Source organism: Buceros rhinoceros, unplaced genomic scaffold (genome assembly GCF_000710305.1).
Source record: "Buceros rhinoceros silvestris isolate BGI_N320 unplaced genomic scaffold, ASM71030v1 scaffold13639, whole genome shotgun sequence".
In the NCBI taxonomy this organism is placed as follows: domain Eukaryota; kingdom Metazoa; phylum Chordata; class Aves; order Bucerotiformes; family Bucerotidae; genus Buceros; species Buceros rhinoceros.
The window spans coordinates 198,390-221,195 of NW_010431133.1; the positions used below are offsets into that span (position 1 = coordinate 198,390).

General features: G+C 43.6%; 1 protein-coding gene across 1 annotated transcript in view; it reads left to right on the forward strand.

Moving 5' to 3' along the window:
• The window catches only part of LOC104499771 (ankyrin-3), a gene marked incomplete at its 3' end in the record, with an annotated part of 60,620 nt that overhangs the window by 6,911 nt on the left and 30,903 nt on the right, over positions 1-22,806 (forward strand). The window contains exons 5-9 of the mRNA XM_010143325.1: positions 1,635-1,733; positions 4,526-4,711; positions 5,259-5,282; positions 6,491-6,589; positions 18,404-18,502. Coding sequence (XP_010141627.1) covers positions 1,635-1,733; positions 4,526-4,711; positions 5,259-5,282; positions 6,491-6,589; positions 18,404-18,502 — 507 coding nt within the window. The remainder of the gene's footprint in view (positions 1-1,634; positions 1,734-4,525; positions 4,712-5,258; positions 5,283-6,490; positions 6,590-18,403; positions 18,503-22,806) is intronic.

Genomic DNA, 22,806 nt, shown 5'->3' on the forward strand with positions numbered 1-22,806 from the left:
CAGCTCAGTCAGTAGTATGTCGATGTTTTAAGTTGTCACTATCAATGTATTTACCGCTAGTTCATGATTTTATTGGATTGGTGGACTTGCAATGCTATATGAAAGCCAAGCGATTTCAGGTGCACATCAGCAACTCCTGTATATTGCTTGAGAGGTATCATGAGCACCCCTCCAGGGCTCCTGTTCTTGGCAGGCCCCGGCCGCCCCGTGCCCGGGTCTGTGATGTCCGGAGGTAGAGCAGCGACTTTTTCACGGGCACCCCCTTGCCTTGGGGTGGCGGGGGAGCTTGCGTGCCCTTGTGAGGTTGAGAGCTGTGCTTGTGGTGGCATGTGCCCACGGTGGGGTGGTGGTGGCATGTGCCTCCGGTGGGGTCTCCCAAGCCTGACAGGTCTCAGCTGAAGGGTCAGACAAAGTGTGTCCATGGGCAGGATGGGCTCACTAGCCTTCGGGCAGCCATCCTAGGAGAAGGACAATTCTGACTCTAAACCCAGGCAGATGGAGCTCGTTTAGCCTTGTAAGGCATCCATCGTCTAAGAGAAGGACACTCTAACCAAACCTATGACCCGAGGACTTCGCTGTCACTGTCCAAGCTCGCTAGGCCCTGGCAGATGAACCTCAGGTGTAAAGGGTGGAGCCGGTTCCACGCACGCTGCGCCTCACCTAAAAAATCCACCGCGCAGGCCCGAAGGGTGCACTCATCGCTTGCAGTGAGCGTGGGAAAAGCCCTTCCCAGATCTTCGTTCACGAAGCCAAGGCGTGATGATGATCTTGAGCAGGACAAGGTTTCATGACTTCATGTTGCCATTTTGGTTTTGCAAGTGCTGTCAAAGCTGTGAGTTTCAGAAATGCTTAGAATAGTAGAGAGAAATACATCACCTTAATGTTAGTCCCTAAGAGTTCAGTTCCTGAAAGTCTGTGACCTGCGTACAGTGAAGGCAAAGATAAAAGCTCTGGCCAAAGAATGAGTTAAGCTCTGCAGCCTCTAATACTTGTATTGCATTGATTGAAATCACTCACTTAAGTATAATTTGGAGAAATGCTCTAAGTGGTTGGAAACACCGATAAACCTCTGTCTCCAACTACAGAGAACCAACGATTGTCAGATCTCCTGGTGCCTGGAAAATGAAGTAGCTCAGTGACCGCAGGCAGGTTATGCTCTCCTCTTTGAGGAGACAAAAGGCCCGAGTGGCTGACACGAGTGAAACAGAGGTTAAAGCTAATGGAAGGGAGAGAAGAAAACTCGGGAGTCTTCTGAGGAGCCATTGCTCTTGCTTTCGCTACACACTTACGTTGTATTTACCTGTCCCGTTTTACGTTTCCATTGTTGCGGCTGCACTGGTCGGGCATCGTAACTCATCTTGGTTGACTTTTAGTTTGACTTCCCAACAGAGGTAAAAGGAAGTATTGTCCTTTAGCTGTGGGAATTGTGTTGGGTCAGCTGAAAGATTCAACTGCGTCCTTTAAAACAGTATTTCCCTTCTCCTACCTTCACCTCCATCAAGGGAGATCACACCCTTAACTGGCATGTGAACACGCGGTTTATTTGGTGTCCTCCCGACCTACCCGAGCCTGGCAGACCTGTGGTGTGTATGAAGTGTTTGGGGAGTGCTTACACTCTTGTTTTCCTCTTTCAGAATGGTTTCACTCCACTGTATATGGCAGCCCAGGAAAACCACCTGGAAGTCGTCAAGTTTCTTCTGGACAATGGGGCCAGTCAAAGCCTTGCCACAGAGGTAAAAGTTTGAATTTTGCTCTGTGAACAAAGTAAAATGCACTTCAGCCGTGATTCTTCCCAGCTTGTATCAAACTAGTCTTTTAAGTACAAAATTAAAAACCAATAAAATGTGCTAATGAATACTGAGTTTATTGGCTTTTCCGCAACTTAAACCATCTCTTGCCATTTCTAAAATAAAAAATGACTTTAACTAGAAGCAGTTCTAAAAATAGAGGTATTCTTAGTCAGAACTGGTAATCTTCCAGGTTAAGTGCTCAAATAGGGAGCCTCCGTGCATAATATAAAAGTTCTCTCTGCTTTCCTTAAAAATAGTAATGTGGAGGGCAACCACAAAGCAAGAACAACCATTTCCCTGTGCTTTGGAGCCAGCCCTGGGTGCAATATGGGGGAAGACCCAGGGTTACTCAGCGCTCGGAGCAGAATTACTTTATTGCACCACTCTCCCTCACAATAAACTGTGTAATGATGTATGTATGTAATTTTTTTCTAATCTTCTGGAGTCAGCACTGTAAAAATTGAATCGCTAATGGATCAAAATTGCAGCTTCAGAAATCACTAAAAATTAGTTAGAAGTAGAAGCGCGCGTCAGAAACTACTTTCTGGAAATGCCCAATGAAAGCCAAAAAATATTTAAACATTTGAAATCTGGAAAATTAATTGAAAATTAATTTCGAAACACACCAATTTCTATTTCTTTGTAAAAACTTGGAAACAGAGATGTACAATAGATTCAGAACTTTTGAAAATGTTTTTGCCACTGGATGATTTTTCTGAAAATAGAAACTTTTTTAATTGTGCAGGGGTACTTGATTCTTCTTCTTTGGTATTGTTTTTCCCTTGAACATTGTGTGTCAGCTGAGGCGGAACTTTTCTCCAACTCAGCTTGATGATAAGGTGCAATCTAAATTTATCCACAGAGAATTCCTTTGAAGACACCAGACTACAAAACAAAGTTGCCTTTATGGCCTTACTTGCTTTTGATAGTTGCTTATGGGTGCTTTTTTATTCTCTCTTGGTCCAAGTTTTCATATAAATCTGATTTATCTTTATCTCTGTAAGCGCAAAAGCCTTTGTTATTAAATAATTGCCACTTAGCTAAATATTCATTAAAAATAAAGCTCTTTAACAAAGGCCTTTTAATCTAAATTAAAAAGCAGAACCGACTGCTTTCTTTAAATTGTTTTTAGAATTTAGGGTTTGTTTTGTTTTTTCTGGAGTGGGCTTTGCCCAAATTTTAGTGCAGCTTTCAAGTGCAGTTGCTAATTATGGTACTGACATCACGGCACTTACTTGCAGTTGCTTTTTGTATTGGCATCCTCAGAGAGCATGTGGTGGAAGCGTGTTCTTGACGGTGCTAATACTCTTGGTCGCCGTTTGCATGGCCGTGGAACAGCGATCCCTGCACGCACAGAAGTGGTGATGGGCAACTCTCGTTGGAGTTAGGAACCTGGGGGTAGAGGGGACGGCAGCTGTTCTGGGATTGAAATGAGGCACTCCCTCCAATTTTTCGTAAGGAAAAGAGGAGCAAATGTGTCCCTAGGATTTTTTTTTTTTAAATATTATTAATACCAACACTTTAAGCAGCAGCGAAAGCCCCATGAGAAATGCCTGCAGTTCACTAAAGCACTTTACTCTGTGAAGCAGTGGACGGTGCCACTACCCTTGGCTGTATAAATAGACCAGGGAACCAATGCCTCCGGGTCACTCGGACCTGCTCGGCGTTTCTCCCGGCAGGAGCCTCCATTTCTGCGGCTGGAGCATAGCTATATTGCCAGAGCCCTCTTGTGGGGATGCTCATGGAGTTCTTTGGCCTTCAGAGCTACACAGCGTTTTTCACACCCCCTGTGTGGCTCTCTGCCCATCGCAGAGCAGGAACTGCTCATGGCCCCAGACCACAGCCCAGAGCCCTGCCCCGCTGCTGGAGGATGCTGAGCCAGAGGCAAAAGGGAAGGCTGTGGTTGAAAGAGTTTCGGTTGGATGAGTTCCTGGGTCAGAATGCCACTGAAATGTTTTGAAAGGAGCAGAATCTCAAAGGCAACTCTTTCATTCTTTAGTTTTCTAGGAATCTATAAAAATTAAATCATCAAAACATCTCAGACTGTACTTTTCATGCGCTTGAGGAATCCACTCGAAAATATGTTAAATAAAAATCTTCTGGTTTTCAGGTTTCTTTTTCTGCACTACTTTGGCTATTTGCTAGTCTGAAAGCAAAGAATTTCTGTTTGTAAGCAAATTGATCGTCACACCTATATAAATCTTCATAAATGGAAGTTGTAGTAAAATAATTGGTGTATTGGGAGAATGTGGTATTCGCTTTTAAATATTGTTAGATTCTAAATCCACACATAAAATGTGTCAGAAGATAGAACTCAAGTGCTGGTTTGAGTTTTTTCTTAAGGAAGTGTAGATTATAACCCTTAACTGGGAGGGGAATGAATGATAATTTGCTATAGAGACATCCCTAACGATTGTCATTTTAATATTTCAGCTTTTTATACCTTTTAATATAATTATACACTTTATTATACACATGCTGATTAATGTAACTGTTAGTTCATGAGTAATTTTACTCTTTTTCTGAAGTCTCATGTCTTATAATTTTAAGTCTGGAGTATTTTGAGCATTTGGGATCTAGTTCACCAACAGTTTACTCCAGTTTCAGTGTCGTTGCAGGGTCCATTTAATTTGCACCATGTTAGCCAGTATTGTTACTAACCCTGAGATGTCTTCCCCTTCCCACCCCCTGGAACACTTGGAACATGTGTTGAAAGTCCCCATTGTATGTTGCAGGATGGTTTCACCCCTTTGGCAGTAGCTTTGCAGCAAGGTCATGACCAGGTGGTTTCACTGCTGCTTGAAAATGATACGAAGGGAAAAGTCCGTCTTCCTGCCCTTCACATCGCTGCTCGCAAGGATGATACGAAGGCAGCGGCTCTGCTCCTGCAGAACGACCACAATGCTGATGTGGAGTCAAAGGTCAGTTGTAAAAGGAAGGAGGTTTGATGCTCTCAAGTGCTGACCACGTGTGTTAGATCCAGTGAAGATCTCCCTTAGCGTGAAGCGTTTTGCTGCAGAGTTACACGTAACTTTTTCCTGTAGCGTGTGATTAAGAATAACGTTTCATTTGCTTCTCCCCCGTTCCCTTTCTGTTTAAATCAGGGTTAATTGCTCCTGTAGAAACTTTGCAAATAGAAAATAATAGGCGAAATATTACTAGAATGGTTCTCTTGGGGCTGAAAGCCACTCCTGCAGTGGTGTGCTGCAGGTATTGTACGATTATGCCACTTGATGAGATGTTTGTGCAATTAGTACTTTAAGAACTTCGGTAAACATGTAACAATTAACATTCCAGATACTCCACCATTCAGCTTCCATTCAGTCGAGCTTTCTTTGTGTGCCGGTTGTGCTGTCATCTGAGCTGCCATGCCACAGAGCAATCACGAAGCTTTTTGCATCCATATCACCAGTGGTGAACTAACCGTTCATTTTTTCCCCCTCTTTGCTTCCCAATGTGTTAACCTAGATGATGGTGAATAGAACAACAGAGGTATATATAAATATATATATGCATCATCACTCCTCCATGACTTAGTGCTGCTGCATCATTCCTTCCTCCTCCTTTCTGCATCGCCTTGTATAGGATAGATACCTGCTTTAGACAAAATGAAGTAGCATGTGCTAGAGAAGACTGTAGTTTAGACGCCAGGGCTTTCTGCAGCTGCAACTAGGGTTTAAAAGTAAGAGTAAGCGTTCTTGGGAACTAACTGCCATTATAAAAGTGACACATTACTCAAGGTGGAGCTTTCAGGGGTTCTCACTTGTTTATGAGACGTGTGAAGAGCTGCAGAGAACCCTGTCCTGTTGTGCATCCAGGTCTGATTTTAGGCTTCTGCATGACACTTACCTTGATGGTGTCAGCAAATAGAATGATCTGAGAGTGGTTTTCTACCTGCACAACTCCCAAAGCAAGGCAGTGGCAACTAGCATGGCTTGCTGACAATTTAGAAATGCATCTAGTTCCCATAAGGTTTCATACTTTGCAGGACTGATGGAATTGCTGCATGTTTTAGCATTATTTTTAAAAGGAAGTAAATCTACTTAAATATGAAAATAAGTTTCTGAAGTAATTTTATCAGTAAGGCATCTTCTAATTAGGGTGGTAACTCGTGGTGTCTGAACATAACCCAGTGTGATTGCGCACAGTGGGAGACTGAACTTTATGGTACTAACCCTTGGAAAAAAAAAAAAGAAAAATCCATATTAATAATTTAAGATCATCTTTGATGTTGTTTTCATTTGCATCTACTTTGAATTTGTAAAACATAGTTAGCAAGTATCATTAAATGACTTGTATCTGAACCTCTGCAAAGAATGTCTGAGACATTTAACTTGTAAGACTGACATAATACCCATAACTAGATATTTCCAGTTAGAAATTAATTTCATAGAAAAGACAGATCATTGCTTTAATACTCAAATGTTTTGCTGTTGTTTTTCTGGAATAACTGAAAGTTTTATCCTGCTTCTAGTCTTCTAAAATATTTGTTAATTCTTTTCCCTCCTGCATTGCAATATGATTTTTATTTAGATTCTCTGAGAGTCTATAGGGAAATGTCAGTGAGTGAAAACTATACAGAATGTGGATGGTGACTTGCAGCAGACTCCTGTTACTAGCTTTTGTCAGTGATATGATAATTTTGGCGTACCAACGAGATGTAAGTATCCACTGGTTTGGTTTTGTTTTGTTTTTTCCAGAGTGGGTTCACGCCCCTCCACATAGCTGCTCACTACGGGAATATCAATGTAGCTACGTTGCTGTTAAATCGGGGTGCTGCTGTGGACTTCACCGCACGGGTAAGTGGGAAATCTGAGTTATGCTTCGTAAATCAGCGCTTTGAAACACTTCTTCCACAAAGGTGTGGAAAGGTACGTGGCTCTTGCCAGCCAAGGGGCCTTACCTGCCTGCTCTCATTCTGTTAAGGGGGTTTCCCTGAACTTAACCTGGGCTGTAGCCCTCACCTTTGAAAATTTCTGTTTTAATCAAAACGAGCGGCCCCTTTCATAAATCTAGTGTCGCAAAAGGTGAGCTGGGGTTCAGTGAGATGCATGCTTCCACCGGTAGCTTTGACATATGGCAGGAGCGCTCTCCCTGTTGGATTGTTCTCAGTATGTAGATGTTTCCAGCGAACGTGTTGTGCAGGTGTATGGGTGGGTGAAGCAGCTGTGCCTTCACCGTGTGGGCAAGAGTCAGGAGATCTGAGAAACCAGAGAGGCAGAAAATGAAATGAGGTGTAGAGATGGAGGGGAGTTGGACTGTATCCACTGTTGGAAGACCAAAGAGGAATATTAGAGTGAAGGAGTGTGGTCAGGGTAGGGAGGATGCAGGAACAGCAAGATGTAAGCGGCATTGTAAAGGCCAGAAAATGATAGAGGGGAGTTATATATAGTTGGAAGAGGAGGAAAATAAAGAAATGTATATGGACAGGGATACAGCATATGAAGGGCAAGGAAAGAAATTGTGCCAGGCATGAGACCAGAGACAAAAGAAAGGTAAATGCAGAGGCGACACAAAATGTAATGAGCCAGGATGGAGGGCTGGAGAATGGCAGGGTGGAGAGGACGTGGGCAGGGAGCTGAGTAGATGCCATGCAAGGCTCTAAGGGAAGAGCAGGGGGAATGATTAAGGACATACAGATAAACAGAAAAGGGCTAACATTCAAAATAGGTTAGTACTGGGAAATGCTGGAGCTAGAACTTTTTACTGAAGTTCTTTAAAATGGGTTTGTTCATTAGCTGCTTCAATACTGGCTTGGGCACGAATAAGATGACACCTGTGGAATTTCTACTGACACACAGACAGGACTGGCTGTCAGTACAGAAACTGTGCAACAGAACATGGAAATGTGTTGAAATTCATAGCGGAAAACAGATCCAACTCTTGGCTAAATAATAGACTTATCCTGCTGGTTTCTCCAACTCAGAGGAGAACCTGTCTGTGTTAGTTGTTTGCAGTGATATAGTTTAAAAACAAACAAAAAAAAAGCCCGAAAACCCAGATGTGATTGCAGGTTGTTCAAAGATATTTCTGATATAGACAAAAGACCCAAACTAACCAACCAAACAAAACAAACCCATCAAAACAAACAAATAAACCCCACCAAAACCAAACAACTAAACCCCACCAAAACAAACAATAAAACCCACCAAAACAAAACAAATGGGCTGTGCAAGAATTTGCCTCACCAAACCTTACCAAAATGAAACCAGGGATGAGATGTGGTGGTAGTGGTCCCCAAGGCAATAGGGGGAGCAGCTCAGGGGAGCAAGAGGCATTCAACCTGAAAGCAATGCTGACATAAGAGTAAATAGGTGTAAACAGGCCATTAAGTGAAGTATTACTAATTAATATTATTAATAATTGTTTAGTAATTAATAGTAATATAAGTAGTGAGATTCTGGAGCAACTTTTCAATTAAAGGTAGAAAAAGCAAAAAAAAACCCCTGACATATATTCAACATGATATTTGTGAGGGGAATTACGTGGCATTGATAATTCAGCAGCTCCTTTTCAGAGTTTTTTGATCATGTGTTGTGTTTAGTACTTTTACAAGAGAAAAAGCACTATGCTGCTGCTTAGAGCATTTGCCACATTGCAAAAAGCAAATGATCGTATTTTTTTTTTACTTTAGGTAGTTCAAATATCTAAAAACTTGAATACCTCTACAGGTAAAGAGCTTATTTATATGCATCAAAGTGCTTATGGGATTATTTTATTTATAGGACTTCTTGCATTTCAAACTTACCCCAAAAAACCTGAAGAGTCTTTTTTAGAGACTGTGATTAATAAGGGAGGTGGTGGAGGGTGTGATAAAGCATGGATAGAAATTCAAACAAAGACAGACCCAGAATGTTTTCCTTAAACTGTAAGGAGAAATGCAGGTGCTGGCCACTGTTCATTCAACACAGCCTTATTCAATGATTGATAAAATCATTGAATAAAAAAACTGATGATAAAATCCCCAAAGCTAAACCACAAGGCATGAAGCAGTACCTCTAATGCTGGTGAGAACAGTACTAGCAGATACATCGTTGAGCTGATAGTTGAGTTCCAAAGGTAAGGATCAACTCACATATATCCTCCACAAATGATGCTTTCCAAATCACATCTATCAAATTTCGTCATAAATATTTCATGTTACTGGTGAGCGAGGGCTCCCAGGTTAGATCCACATGAAGTTCACAAGCTAGGAGGAGATTTGGGGGTTAAGGATTTCTGGGAAGCTTCTGACTGTGTGTGCTTTGCTTTCACTGATAACATGGACCTCTTATTCCCAAATCCTTAAACTGACCAAATTAGAGCATTAAGGCATTTCAGATGGTCATAAGCTTTGGCATTCACTACTTGATAGGCTCTAATCACCGAGCAAGGAAGACAGACGAGGTCTTGGGTCAACTTTTTCCCACTCAGAAAAAAGATTAGGGATTAAAAATGCTACTACATTAGTGATTAGCAGTGTTTAGTACCAGCACCACTAAACATCATCTGCCTATGCTTGTTTTATTAAAAATAATAAATCTTAAGCTGAGCAGCTCTGTTCTAGATTGAGGGTGCATCCAAAGTAATAAGGGCATCCTCCCCTCCTCTGCAAGACTGGGCAGTTTGTTCCAGGTTCTCCCTCCATTAGTTGTCATCCTCAGAGAGGCAGGCTGCTCAGATAGCTGGGGACGTGCAAATGCAGTGACATCAGCCCGAAAGAGCAGTGGGCTGACACTGTGACTCAGAGCACTGATCGGCTTGTTTGTGCTTGTGATAGCTGGGTGGGGACATCCAGAGAGGACGTCTCTGCTGTATGCTGGTTGCAAATCGAGATAAAGTAGCAGTGACAGAAGGAATCGTAGCATAAATGACAGTAATATGGAGTTGAATTTTGTTCTTTAGTGCTTATCAGACTGTGGGTAATGAGAGTGCTTCACTGAAAGCCGAGTTTGGTTCTGGTAGAGCAGTGAATTTGTGAGCAAACAGAGCACCAGTGTAAGTTGAATGTAAAGTACAATTATCAGCAGCAAGTAACAGAGCCCTTGCTTGATCCTTGATTACCCAAACTCCAAAACAGGGAGAGGTCCTACTAGAACAGGTACTAAAACCGACCCTCAGGTGCAGCCTGCCCACTGCCACCTCACTGCCTCTTGTCGTTTTCATTTCTGTGAACAATATCTACGATGTGCTGTCTCCCCTCTGGAGGAAGCGCCGTCATTTGAGTTGTTGATGATCTAAGACAAGCAACAGAGTGAAGATATGGAAGGGCTGTGACCCAACTATTATCATCCTATGTGCGTGTAGTGTAGCTTTCAGAAATACGAACAGCAAACCGTAGGATGGGGGTGTCAAAGGCACTTTGTGCTTTTGCAAACCACCAACCATTTTTCCTTTGTTCTGATTAAATAAACAGGAATCAACACTACTTGTCTATCTCTCAATTTATGTACAAACTACTTAGGCAAGTATTGTTTCTGGGGAGAGGTTTGAACAAGAGCAGGATTATGGTAACAGAAGATGCTTGTGTGGAAGGGACAGCAGGAAACAAACGTGTGAGGGCAGGATAAATAGCCAGCTCCCACCATCCATCCATGTGGGGAAGGGTGGAGGAAACATGAATGGACGTGTAGGATGAAGGCAGAGCTCTGAGCCTTAAGGACGAGGGCAAGCGTGGTGAAAGGATGTAAGAAAAAGGAGGGCAGACCCGTGGCAAAGGAGATCTCTTCAGCTGCTGTGCTTTCAGTGCGTTTCTGAGAGGCCCGAGGAAAGAAGGAGGTTCCAGCAATGAAGGCAGGGAAGGGCATGAGCTTGATGAGGGCTCTCAGTGTGCAGGCAGGAGGTGAGCAGTGGTGCTGTACTGTAAGCAAATGATGTCCCCAGTGATGTGCAGTCGCAGCTGCTCCCCGCACCCCCACTGGCATACACCTGCCTGCCTCTCACCTCTCGCATACTCCCTTGTTCCCTTCTTTCACTACATCCAAGAAAAGCAGGCGTAGCTCTAGGAGCTCTTCCAGGTGTAACAGTGCCTGCCAGCCTGTGTACCTGCTGACCACAGGGGCAGGGAGGCTTGGAAATGTGCCTGCTTTGGGTTTGCACTCTTCCAGCCCAGAGACTCTGGGTTGGAAACTCTTCCGCTGAACTGCATTAGCACTTCTGGGATCGCAACAATTCCAGGCAGTGTTCTCTTAGCTGAAAATGGCACTCGACATTGGAGAGGTGCAGAGAAATCCTAATTACAAATGGAAAGAAGGCCAAAGACCTTTCAATCAATCTATTTTATCAATTTTTTTCAACAGGAAAAAATAATTGCTGTTATTTTATTGTTCATCAGCCACTTGTGCCGTTGAATCAAACTGTATGTAGAGTTTTAATAATTTTGGTTATCTACTTCCCATTTTCTGGAACTACAAACCTAGTGATTAGTATGAAGAAGCGAAGTCCACAAGTGAGCTCTCCTGTTCGAGGCTTTCAATTCAGGAATCTGTTATTGACACATAGTGCCCCATGCTAGCTGCTGCTTCTGGAGCTGGATGCACTTGCAGGGACTTAATGCCATGGGCTTGACTTTCTTTACCAGAATCAGGCCATCTTCAGCCTGAGGGTGGGGGGAGTGCTGGAGAAAAAGGACGGGATGCAGAAGGATTTCTTCTTCTTTACCTCTGCTGCTCTCTTCGAATCTGCTCTAGACTGCCTTGCTATCTAGGATTTGGAGAGGTGTATCCAGGTATATAGTAAATCAAGTAACAGGTACTGGAAGGAATGACAAACCAGTTTTCTTAGCAGTCCGATTATACCTGTGGTACCCTGTGCAAGAAAGCTCTTTTGCTGTTAATCAGAACTGCCTCGTTCCCGTTCAGGCTTTGCTTGGGTATCCAGGAGCAGTGCACAGAGAAGGCAGACAATTTTATCTGCTGCGATTCCAGCCAGCTGCAGTGGAGATGTGAGTCCAGGCTGCCTTATGCAAATTCAGCAACAAGAAAGTGCAAACCGGTGTTTCTCCAAGGCTGCTCTGCAGACCAGGGAGGTGAGGAAGGTGCTTTGAATAAACTGTATTTTCTGGGAACGATAGTTAGGAAAAAGTTCTCTTTTGGTGGTTCAAAGAGTCTTCAGATACAATTCTTCTGTCATCGGAGACTATCTTCCAATGGAAAGATCGGCCTAGCCCAGGTGAGGAAGTGCCTCTGAAGCTCCACCCGTCTCTGAGGAGCACTGGTTAGGATGTAGGAAAGAATTTGTTCCCTGCAGCTTCTAGAGCAACAGCTGAAAGAAACCGCTGTGACCCCCAGATCCACTCTATACTTGAGTAAGTCAGAAGATTCAGGTGGCAAGGGAATCCTCTGCATGAAGATGACCTCTGCCCATATCTTTCTTGGCAAAGCAAATGGGGAGGTAGTTCCATAAAACCGCATCCAGCGCTGTGAACAGCCTTCCTGATCCACAGCACTCCTTGTTCTAGAGGAGATCTCGGTTCCACTTTGCCTGCACAAAGTTTGCTTACGGGAAGGTTGAGAAAGGATTTGGTGATTTTGAGAGGGTGGTGTGAGGACAACATGCATTAATGATGACCCTGAGGCTGAGGAGCAGAACACCATTAGCCCATCAAAGAGCAGGCAGTATGTAAGCGACAGTAACATAAGAGGAAAACATCTTGCGATTTCCCCAGTGGTACTTTGTCATAACAACTCCTTGCTCTACTCCTCCTCCTTTTCTTCCACGATTCATTTTATACATCTCAAGCCTGAAGAAAGATCAGTATGAGCATACAATAATTAAATTGGCACAATATAAGGCTAATTAACGTTAAGTAGAGGATTTAAAAAGCTGAAAAATTACGCACTGTTGTAAGGTGTCCTGAAAAGCATTTGAAGGTCTGTTTGTACCTATAATTTCTTTAATTTCTGGAAGTCCTGTGCAAGTCTCAGTGATCCCAGTAACTGCTACTAGAACATCAGACTTTTCTCTGCAGGAGTTCTGCTGTGTAGTAGCTCCAATCCTGAATTGCAGAAAAATGCAAAGGCAGAGAATATTGAATGTTTTTATGTACAACATATTGATGTAGGTGCATAGTTGATACACACAACATCCTTCATATGCCCAGCACAATCTCCCTGGACCTCCAGGAACTGGTAATATCCATGCAGTGGTGTTGATGACAATTCCAGTATGCGACAACCAAGGTTATGCTCTTTCCTTGAGAGCCGCTAACGACAGAGGGATTTTCCAGACTGTATAGGAAACTCTTGCTTCAACGGTCTGGCTATTTTCAGCTTCTGTTTTATTCACGTGTTCTTTGTCAATATTAAGCTCTTTTCAGAGCCTGCTCTCAGCTGAGAATGGAGAAGGACTCTCTTACTTAAATTCCAAGTTAATCTGAATATTTTGGTAAAAACTGGGTTTTTTTCTTTTAATCAAAAATAAAGAAGTTAAATTTTTCTGGTTAAGACTACACTCCACCAAGGGGCTGGGAGGAGAGCTCAGAGGTGGAGGTAAGTTCTCTCATTGGTAGCAAGGTGAAACATCAAGTCTCCATGAAGCTGGCAATGAGTCTTCACAGCCTCTGCATAACCAGTTGGCATTTAAAACAACGCAGCACATGACTAGGAAGGGGTTACCTTTTTTGTGTGCTTTTTGTTAAAGGGACGCATCAGAGCCCAACAGGATACTGCAAGTGCAAACACTTTTCTTATTTATGACTTGCATCCTTATGCTTGTAAACTCAGCCTGTCTGATGGAGGAGGAGTCAATCCCCCAGGACAGCACTGCCCACCAGAAACCAGGGGCAAGGCTTCACTTTCTAAATGCATTACAATAAAACTTAAAAGACGTACTGTGTTTGCATTCTGTCAGTTTGAAGTTTTTCCCTATTTTTTTTCTGCCTTCCTAACCGTTCGTCTTGCTAATTTGTGATCGTACGGGGTAATTCTGTCTGCCGTGGTGGCCTGTGATGGGTAGCGCTGTGTGTCAGCGGGGAGCTGTTCCCGTTTCAGATGGGAGATGGTAGGTGCCCTCTTGCTCAGCGCAGGATAACTCAGAGTTTTCTGAGTTTTCTTGGGAAGCTGTAGATCGAGAGCTGATCTGAAAGTGCTTAGTGTTTCCTCTGCCCAGGCACAAGCAGAAGTCCCTGAGTGTAAAAGCAGGTCACTCCTTGACCATGGTATTTCTGGATGTTGCGAGACTCCAAAGGAAGGCGCAGGCTCTGTGTGAGAGGGTGGTGGCTGCGGCAGGCAGTGGATAGAGATGGAGAACAGCCAGCCACAATGTCATGAGGTATGGAAAAACCTGCATGCATCTAGACTGTCACGCTTCAAACTTGCCACCGTTTCAGAGTACTTCAAGTCGTGTACCAGGAAATCTGCCAAGGGGGAGAGGAAAGGCTGTGTGCTAGTTTGCAACTCTGAGCATTTACTGCATGGGTCGAGGTTGCTACGTGCCCAAGTTCTGTTTCAGATTCCCCGTAGAATCTGTGAACTCTCAAGTTGAATGGCAAGTTGGATCTCAGTGTTGAGGGGTCTACCTGAGACACTACCCAGAGTTCGGTGTTTCAACAGTGAGGGCAAGCAGCCCTCCCACGGACACTAGATCTGAACAGCATCTTTTATCATGGCAGCTTTCTGAAGGCATTTCAGCTTCATTACTGCAGGAAAACATCTTCAAATGTTTCCTGTTTTACTATTCTATCTTGAGAACAAAGGGAGAAATTTATAGATCAAACAGATAAAAATAGACTGAAAAGACAGCAGATGCTGTTGATTTACTGAGGAATTCGGAACCTTGCACTTGGTGGCTGCACTGTTTGCTGATACCACAGTTTTAGTGCTAATAACCTACACCGAAGGCGCACAAATTATGAGGCTTTTTTTATCTCTAGTTTCTTGTGACAGGTACAGACAACTAGATTGAGTTGCTTGCTTTACGTTTTGTCATTAGGAACATTAATGATGATGTTGTCTGAGGCTTGTTCACTTAGTTTATGTTCTTATTGTTAGATGAGAGATGGGAAGGGGCTGTAGGTGTGGTGTGACTAGGTATAATTCTTTAAGCCTTGGCACAACACACTGTTGACCAAGGATGAGTTGCTTGCCCTGATCTTCATCATCATGGCTTGGCTTCGTGAACGAAGATCTGGGAAGGGCTTTTCCCACGCTCACTGCAAGCGATGAGTGCACCCTTCAGGCCTGCATGGTGGATTTTCTAGGTGAGGCGCAGCGTGCGCGGAACCGGCTCCATCCTTTACATCTGAGGTTCATCTGCCGGGGCCTAGCGAGCTTGGACAGTGACAGCGAAGTCCTCGGGTCATAGGTTTGGTTAGAGTGTCCTTCTCTTAGATGATGGATGCCTTACCAGGCTAAACGAGCTCCATCTGCCCGGGTTTGGAGTCAGAGTTGTCCTTCTCCTAGGATGGCTGCCCGAAGGCTAGTGAGCCCATCCTGCCCGTGGACACACTTTGTCTGACCCTTCAGCTGAGACCTGTCAGGCTTGGGAGACCCCACCGGAGGCACATGCCACCACTAGCACAGCTCTCAACCTCACAAGGGCACGCGAGCTCCTTCCCCACGACAAGGGGGTGCCCGTGAAAAAGTCGCTGCTCTACCTCCGGACATCACAGACCCGGGCAAGGGGCAGCCGGAGCCTGCCAAGAACGGGAGTCCTGGAGGGGTGCCCTGATCTTCAGTGCACAGTTATTCAACTGTTCACATAATGTGTCTCGTTATCTGCATGGAGGCAGAACTCTCAGCCAGCAGAATTATTACTTCATGTCGTTTGCTGCCAGTAAAATCTCAAGTAGCTAAATGGCAAAATAAAATTCTGAATAGAGTCCTGCCCCCTTTCTTTTTTCCCCTTTGCTTCCCCACAGTGTTTTCCTGAACTGTTTGAACTGGAAAAGGCTAAACATGCTTTTTCTTCTTTACCTCCTAATTCTTTTTATGAACTGTCTAAATATGGTAGTAGAGAACAATGAAAATTGCATCCTCCTTTCCAGAAAGTAAATACTGCAGTGCTTTTTTCTCAGGGAAGAGGAGCTGAGTTTGATAATCCATAAGGGCAGATATTTCACTGGCCATATACAGTTTCATTTGCTTGATTCCTCCTGCTCAATTCTTTATTTCAGGGGAGCTGTGGCTAGCTGGCTTTGCTAGCAAACTATGTCTAAAGTGATCATATCCTTCATCCAGACATCTCTTCCTAAGGTGAACTTGCTGCCTATTTTAACCAAACATAACTCAAGGTTTCAAGATCCTAGAGACGTTAGATTTTTCATAAAGACAGGTGATCAAAATGGAGGAGAGATGGATTGCCAGGTCTCCGGCTCGCAGAAGGGACCTCAGACCTCATTACCCCCATGTTCCCAGCTCGCCCCTGTGAGATCTGAGACAGAACTGCAACGTCCTGGTAGTTTCAGTACTATCCAGAAATATGAAGGTCACTTGACTAGGACTCTGTTTGGAACATGAAAGTGGATATTTTTAATTTCTTTCCCTGCTTCTGCGAGCAAACAGCGTGACCTAAACCTTAACCACTTTTGGAGTTGGTGTGTATCTACCAGCACTCGTCCATCTCCTCTAGAATCAACTCTCCTTTATTTAGGGCAAATGGGAGCTTTGAACAATGGGACTGGCAAATAATTAGATCCAAAGTGCACGTCCTTATGTGGTTCTACCCTCCCCTGTGCTGCCCTAGGTTGATGTAGCTTAGTGTCAAGATGAAGGAGAACCAGACTTCTAACAGGTGTTGTCCTACCTTTGGTATCCCTGTCCCTTCCTCCTCCATTTCTTTATTAGAAAAAACATCTCTTCTGGTCTGGGTATGATACAGTAAATTATTAGTACAAAATTATTTTGACGTATTAACGGGGCACTAAGATCTATTAGACGGTGTTAATCTCTTCACCCATCAACCCCAGCAAGTGGAGAAAGGTGGGCCTTCAGCATAAATTACCTGCAGTACCCTTTGCTCGAAGACAGGAAAATTACTTCCTTTACTTTGCTTTTCCTCAGAAAAGCAGAATCCATCTTTCTTTCCCTCTGACCTCAGTAACATCTTTCCTCCTGGGAAGAGAGGGAAAGCAGAAAGTATCTCCTCATAATTGGTTTTCTCCTCTCTCTTTCTGTCCTCTTTGTGGCTGATACAGTAATATACTGACCCCGTATTCTCTCCAATGTCAACTCCCAGTCAAACAGAACTAATTCTTTTTTTCAAAACCCATTGACAAATTGCAAGTTAAGTGATTACACAGTTTTACATCTCTGGAAGGACTAGGGATAGCATAATTTTTGTTTAATGCATTGAGCATCTTTTTGTTTTACTTTGTGTTTTAAAGACATGGGAAGCTATCCTGGAATAGTAGTCGCTTTGATGTTCTAATGATCATTAGTACTGGAGAAAGCAGCTCTGTCACGTCATCGTGCTAAATGTATTTTATCTCCATGATAATACTAATTATCACGAGGTAATTAGCTGTGAGTTACCTTCCTAGTGAAATCTTGTGTAAAGGAAAATGTAGCACACTGGATTAGGTACTCAGCATTATTATTAAGCTGTGAGTCAGCTTGTCATGTCTCAGAGGGGGTCTTTTTTCAGCGCTGCTTTTCTATTCCTCCACTCACCTGTAGTTTAGAGGAAGCAGCATCAAGCGGTCCGTCAGCCGGGTAAGACACTCGTACCGCTCTCCAGCTATTCAAGGTGATGGGTGTCTCTCTGATTCAGTCAGCCATAGCACACATGCTCGCTAGAATTTACTGCTTCCTGCTCAATCACAGGGAAGCTGGTTTTACACATCCCCTGAATACACAGAAATGTGTTCTTTAAAATTCTATTTGTCTTCATACAGTAGCTGCATGCTCTATTTAAGTCCTTTTATTTTTGCTTGGCTCCATATGATCAAATATATACGGGATGTGGCCTTCGTACACCGCGAGATAAAGGATTCATCGGAGCATGAAGAAATGTCCTAGCTACAGCTTGTTAAAGAAGTGTGTTTGGTTATGTAACTGTCCTCGACGCGCAGCGCCGCTGCGTGCTGCTGCCTGCCAGGCACCACTGCGGGACGCAGATCCTCCTATTTACAGTCTCCCTTGAAGAACATCGATTAGGGGGACAAAATCAGTGGATGAAAACAGTGATGTAAGGGAAACAGAGGTGCTTATGAGGCTTTTGGAGTTTGTGATAATGTTCAGGAATAAAGAGCATTGGTATCTTGTGGCTTTTGAATTAGACTTACAGGTGTAATGCGTTTATTTGTTTTCCATGGTGCCTACAAGGCCAATGAGGTTGAGGTGTAAATCCTCTCCGTTATGTGCGCAGAAACAACCGTAGCTAAATTAAATTGCTACGACTTAGGAAAATTGCGTAAATTTTTATACTAAAGCTGAGAACCGAGGCACAATCATGTCATCTTATAACTCCAACCACAACGTGGTGGGTTGTCTTCATAGTGTATGTGTCAAGGTATCAGGCCAGTAATCCACGTGTGTGGATAAACACAGCCTCCCTTTGCGTTCGTGCTCCCAGGGAAACAAAACGGTGTTCTGCTTTAGCAAATTGAGCATGATTCATTCTGTGAGCAGACAGGTCACAGTGTTCATGAGATGGGTACAGGGATCGTTACTGTCATGGTTTCTTTTCTTCCGCAGAATGATATCACGCCGTTACACGTTGCATCAAAGAGGGGAAACGCAAACATGGTCAAACTCCTGCTTGACCGAGGAGCTAAAATTGATGCCAAAACACGGGTAAGCTTCAGTGTGAACGCTGCGAACGACCGTGGAATTCTTGCCTCTGACCTGTTAGCTGCTGTACAGCTTAAATCACTTGTCTGCCTGGCAGGCTGCCTGGGCTGCGCTGCATTTCTCTTCGATAAAATGGTTGCAGTAGGATTCGAACAATTTACATCTCTCGAAGCAGTGTGGGGAACATGGTGTATATGCCTGTAACTTTGTCATTGTCTTGAAGTACTAGCTTACCACCTTCCATTTTTAATTATTCTGTATAATTTACACCAGAATCATTCTAAACAAAACAAAGGAATATTCCAAGAGTATTTTTTTGCTACATTTATTATTGTATCTTACCGGGTTCTTTTTGTTTTTCCAGTGTTTCAGCAGCCTCTCAGATTTTCTATGGTGCTTGTTGAGGCATGTTTTTTATTTCTGTGGCAAATTCAGAAACAGGGTCAATTTATTTTGTCATCTCTTCATTCTCTCCACATGTTTTTCTTTAGTTCTTCTATTTTACCTTTAGGAGTCACTCATGATTTCTTTGTAAGATGTTTCTGGTTTTTCTAACGGGGGAATATGGAAGAGATGACTTTTCATGGGTAGCACAAATAGAGGATATAATTTCTAGACTAAAATACCAACCTCCTAGGTGCTGCATGGGGGCTGCCGGGATGAGGAATGCGAACCTGCCATGTGGTGGTGCGGGCCACGTTTTGGTGAGATGGCAGATGTGTGTTTGATCAGCGCAGAGAGAAAGGGTCATGGCAAGGGACCGTTTGCTGCTTCTCTGCAAGTGTTTATGTAGCCCGCTGCAGCCAATACGTTGGGGACCACTGCTTTAAATAGTCACAGTCCAGGTTGTTCTTTTCTTCTAGTTGTGGGAATCTGTGATCTGCTTCATTTTCTGTATCACAAGCTCCAGGGTGGTTTATGTAAGTAAAGATACAGGCTGGGGTGGCAGCACCATCTAGGAAGAGGGCAGAAGCATTAGCAGCTCCTGAGTCTGACAGAGCTTCCTGGTGAGGCAAAAGGCAACAGATGAATGTAGTTCACAAGGTGGTGTTTGTGTTTTCTGGCTTCCTCCAGAGACTGCCTGTTTCCCCAAACACCCATCCTCTCCATAAATCAGAAGGGATTTGCATAACTTCTCCTGCTTGGGCTAGATGTGTGTCACTCATTGTGGCACTTCTCTGGCATTACCAGACAGTTAGTGACTCAGTGGAAGTTTTGCTCGTGGTGGCACTGACTCAATCCTGGCAAGCGTTTACCACTTTGTGGTCTGGGTGGCTTGTGCCTCTGCCAAGAGACTCACTGAACAAAGCAGGCTGGAGTGGATCAGGAAGGGTTTGCAAATCAGTAGGAGAAGCAATAGAAGGCTGAGAGTAACGTGGTGTTAGATGAAAAAGGGACATTGTTTCAGGAGCATCTGCCTGGTTCTCATCTTCAATAGCAAAGATTAATTGCTGGGCGCTGTTAAAACACATGTTCCTGCTAAATCTCTTGTTATTCCTACCTGACCCAATGTCATTTTCCAAGGCAGAACAGTTGAGGTGTGTCAACTTTGCAGTCATTTCATCTTTTTAAGCACCATTCTTTTTTTAACAGCCTTACAAATACGCTGGATGACAAAAGCTTCAGTCATAGCCTTCTGCAACAGCATTACCACTGCTAAACGTGTTGCAAGGCAAAGAAAGACGGTCCAAGGCTGTCTTTTCTGATGCAGGTATCAGGTCATGCCTGGCAGCTGGATGCCCAGTCAGAGCCCAGCCTGGTGGCATTCTGCAGGGGGCCGCTGTCTTTTTGTGATCTCTTCCTTCAATCCACTTCCTGTATGAGGAGCTGAAAACAATGCTCCACGTAATGTCTATTTTTATTTTTCACAAACACACTCATTTTATAGATAAATTCACGTAAAGCCTTTCCTGAATGTTAAATAAGTTGAGGTAATGATTTATTTTCCTTAGTCATTTCCATGAGTGTTTGCTGCTGGCAGATGGTCCTGGAAACTGCAGCGCTGAAGGACTGCACAAAAGGTTAACGTGAAGGGCTAAATACTCATGCTGTTTAAATTCTTTTAAGACTCATCTACAGGCTCCCAATTTCTGTATGTTCATTACAACCAGGGCTGGAAAAGCGCCATAAATACTGTGGCACACCCGTTAACTGTAGTTTGCAGTCGAGATAATGTGTGAGCCTATGAGGTTATTTCCAAAAAGGAGCTTACAACTATTTTGAGACTCAGCCATATTTTCTTTTTTTTTCCGTTTAGTTCACCCTTTTTGTTTATTTTAACCAGCTGTTTATCTTCTGTGTCTCCTTTTTTCATGTGAGATGTCTAGCAGCTGGTTCTTAGAGCTTGGTGCTGGGTTCTTCAGGGTACTCCTCAAGAGCTCTGTGCTGCTTTCGTCCATCCCGGGTAGCTTTTATCATTCAGGTTTTTAACTACCATTCTAAACAAAGGCCCATCAATGCCTCATGTAACATGTTTATTTAATGTTGCCCTGATTATTTTTTCTCCGTCTTCCAGAAAAGACCTCAAAAAATAAAGGTTTAATTAGAGAGATTGATTAAATTGGCTTCATTTGCTTTGGCTGTCTTGTTCTGTGTACGCCCAAGTGAATTTGTGTCTGAAGCAGGCAGCAAGCAAGTTTTAGCCTGGATTAACAACAATCTTCATTCTACTGATGCTGCAGCTAAATAACAGGCCAGCCCTCATATCTGCATGAAAACATGTGCAACATCCTCTCTTAAGATGCCTCAGATCCTATAAAAGCTGCTCCAGAAAAGCCAGATGGATTAAGATGAGAAGTAACCACAAGAGTAACACTGACTTGGTTCTACTCTAAGCGTGTTTTTTTGTGTGTGGGAAGAACAAACCTCATTTGTTGCCCTATTGTGTAGAAGGGGCGGTTTGCAATAGGGCCAATAAGATCTCGACAGGGACCAGAAGCACTGATTAGATCTCATGTATTTGGGAGGGTGGGGGGTGTGTGATTGAAATAAAGCTATAGAGCGAGCAGCAGCCCCAGGAATGGGTGTGCAGTGCTTATGGGAAGGTCGTGCCGAAGCAGAGCTCCTCCTATTATCCTCCTGGCTTTGCTGGAGCTGCTCCCAGGCTCTCTGGAGGAATAGATAATACAGATGATATGATTTATCGTGCCAGTGCATACTTAGAGAGTCCTTAATCTGCAGATTATTGTCGTAATCGTTTGTAATGGTTGTTCTGAGCCATTGCAGACTATCATACGAAGGCAAGTTTGCTTCCTAATACACGTACTGCATTTTACGCTTCATATGGTACAGTCTATACGAACAATAAATAAGCAACTGGAAAATCTCCTGACAAAATCAGTGCAGTCTTGCTGACTTCAGAGCAGTCTTTTAATCTCAGATTCTCTTTTTTTAAACAAAATCTTTCTGTGATCTGTTTCAAATTGCCTCTGCACATTTCTTTTACGTGCCTTTAGTGCCATACAGCAATTAACCCAGCCAGGTGAACAGACGGTGTCTTTTCAGAAGACGAAAAAAGATCTCTGCAGAAAAGTGAGCTGTCTTCAAGCATATTTGCTCTTTAGGTGGGAGTCCTGACATCATCTCAACAATAGCTATAGATCAGCTGTCCCAACAAGCACCTACATTGCATTGTGGTGGTGCGTCACGCCGTGTGCTGCATCTGGTGGTAGTGACTGCTGTGTGGGGTGGAATGAGCTCTGGCTGGCCAAGCAGGACAGGCTGCCACCTCCACAGGAACCGTGTGGCACAAGCCATGGAGTCCAGGCACCGTGAGGGATTGGAACACTGTTCTCTGGGGAGCACGGAAGTAGTTTTTAAGGTTCTGGCCTCGTGCATGAAGATGGTCAAATGTGGCTCATTCTCTGTGAGCTGAATATGTACTAACCATAGTACACTGGTGGCATGAGCTGGGGGGTACAGAATCTGGAAAATGCTCCCTAACTTAATTTTGTGCCTGATCTCCTTGAGTATCTTGCTTGGATGTGCCTGGAGAGTATGATAATTATAGGAAGTAAAAACAATGAACAATCTAATGTACATGATCTTCAGCTCCCGAGTGCAGGTCTCTAGTTACCCATCTTTATTTTGTGTACTGTTGTTTTAACCTGATGTCGTTCTCTGTACTTCATGGGCTGAATAACAAAAAGAAGCAGAAATGACAATAGCATCAGCTCCAGAGATACCAGAAAGGACATAGTGGGCCACACTGTGTTCATCTTGCACGAACAAGTGACTCCCTGAGTCCTGACCAAATGAAGTCCGAACCAAAATCTTTTCTTCAGCTGCATCGAAAAAGCATGTGCCTT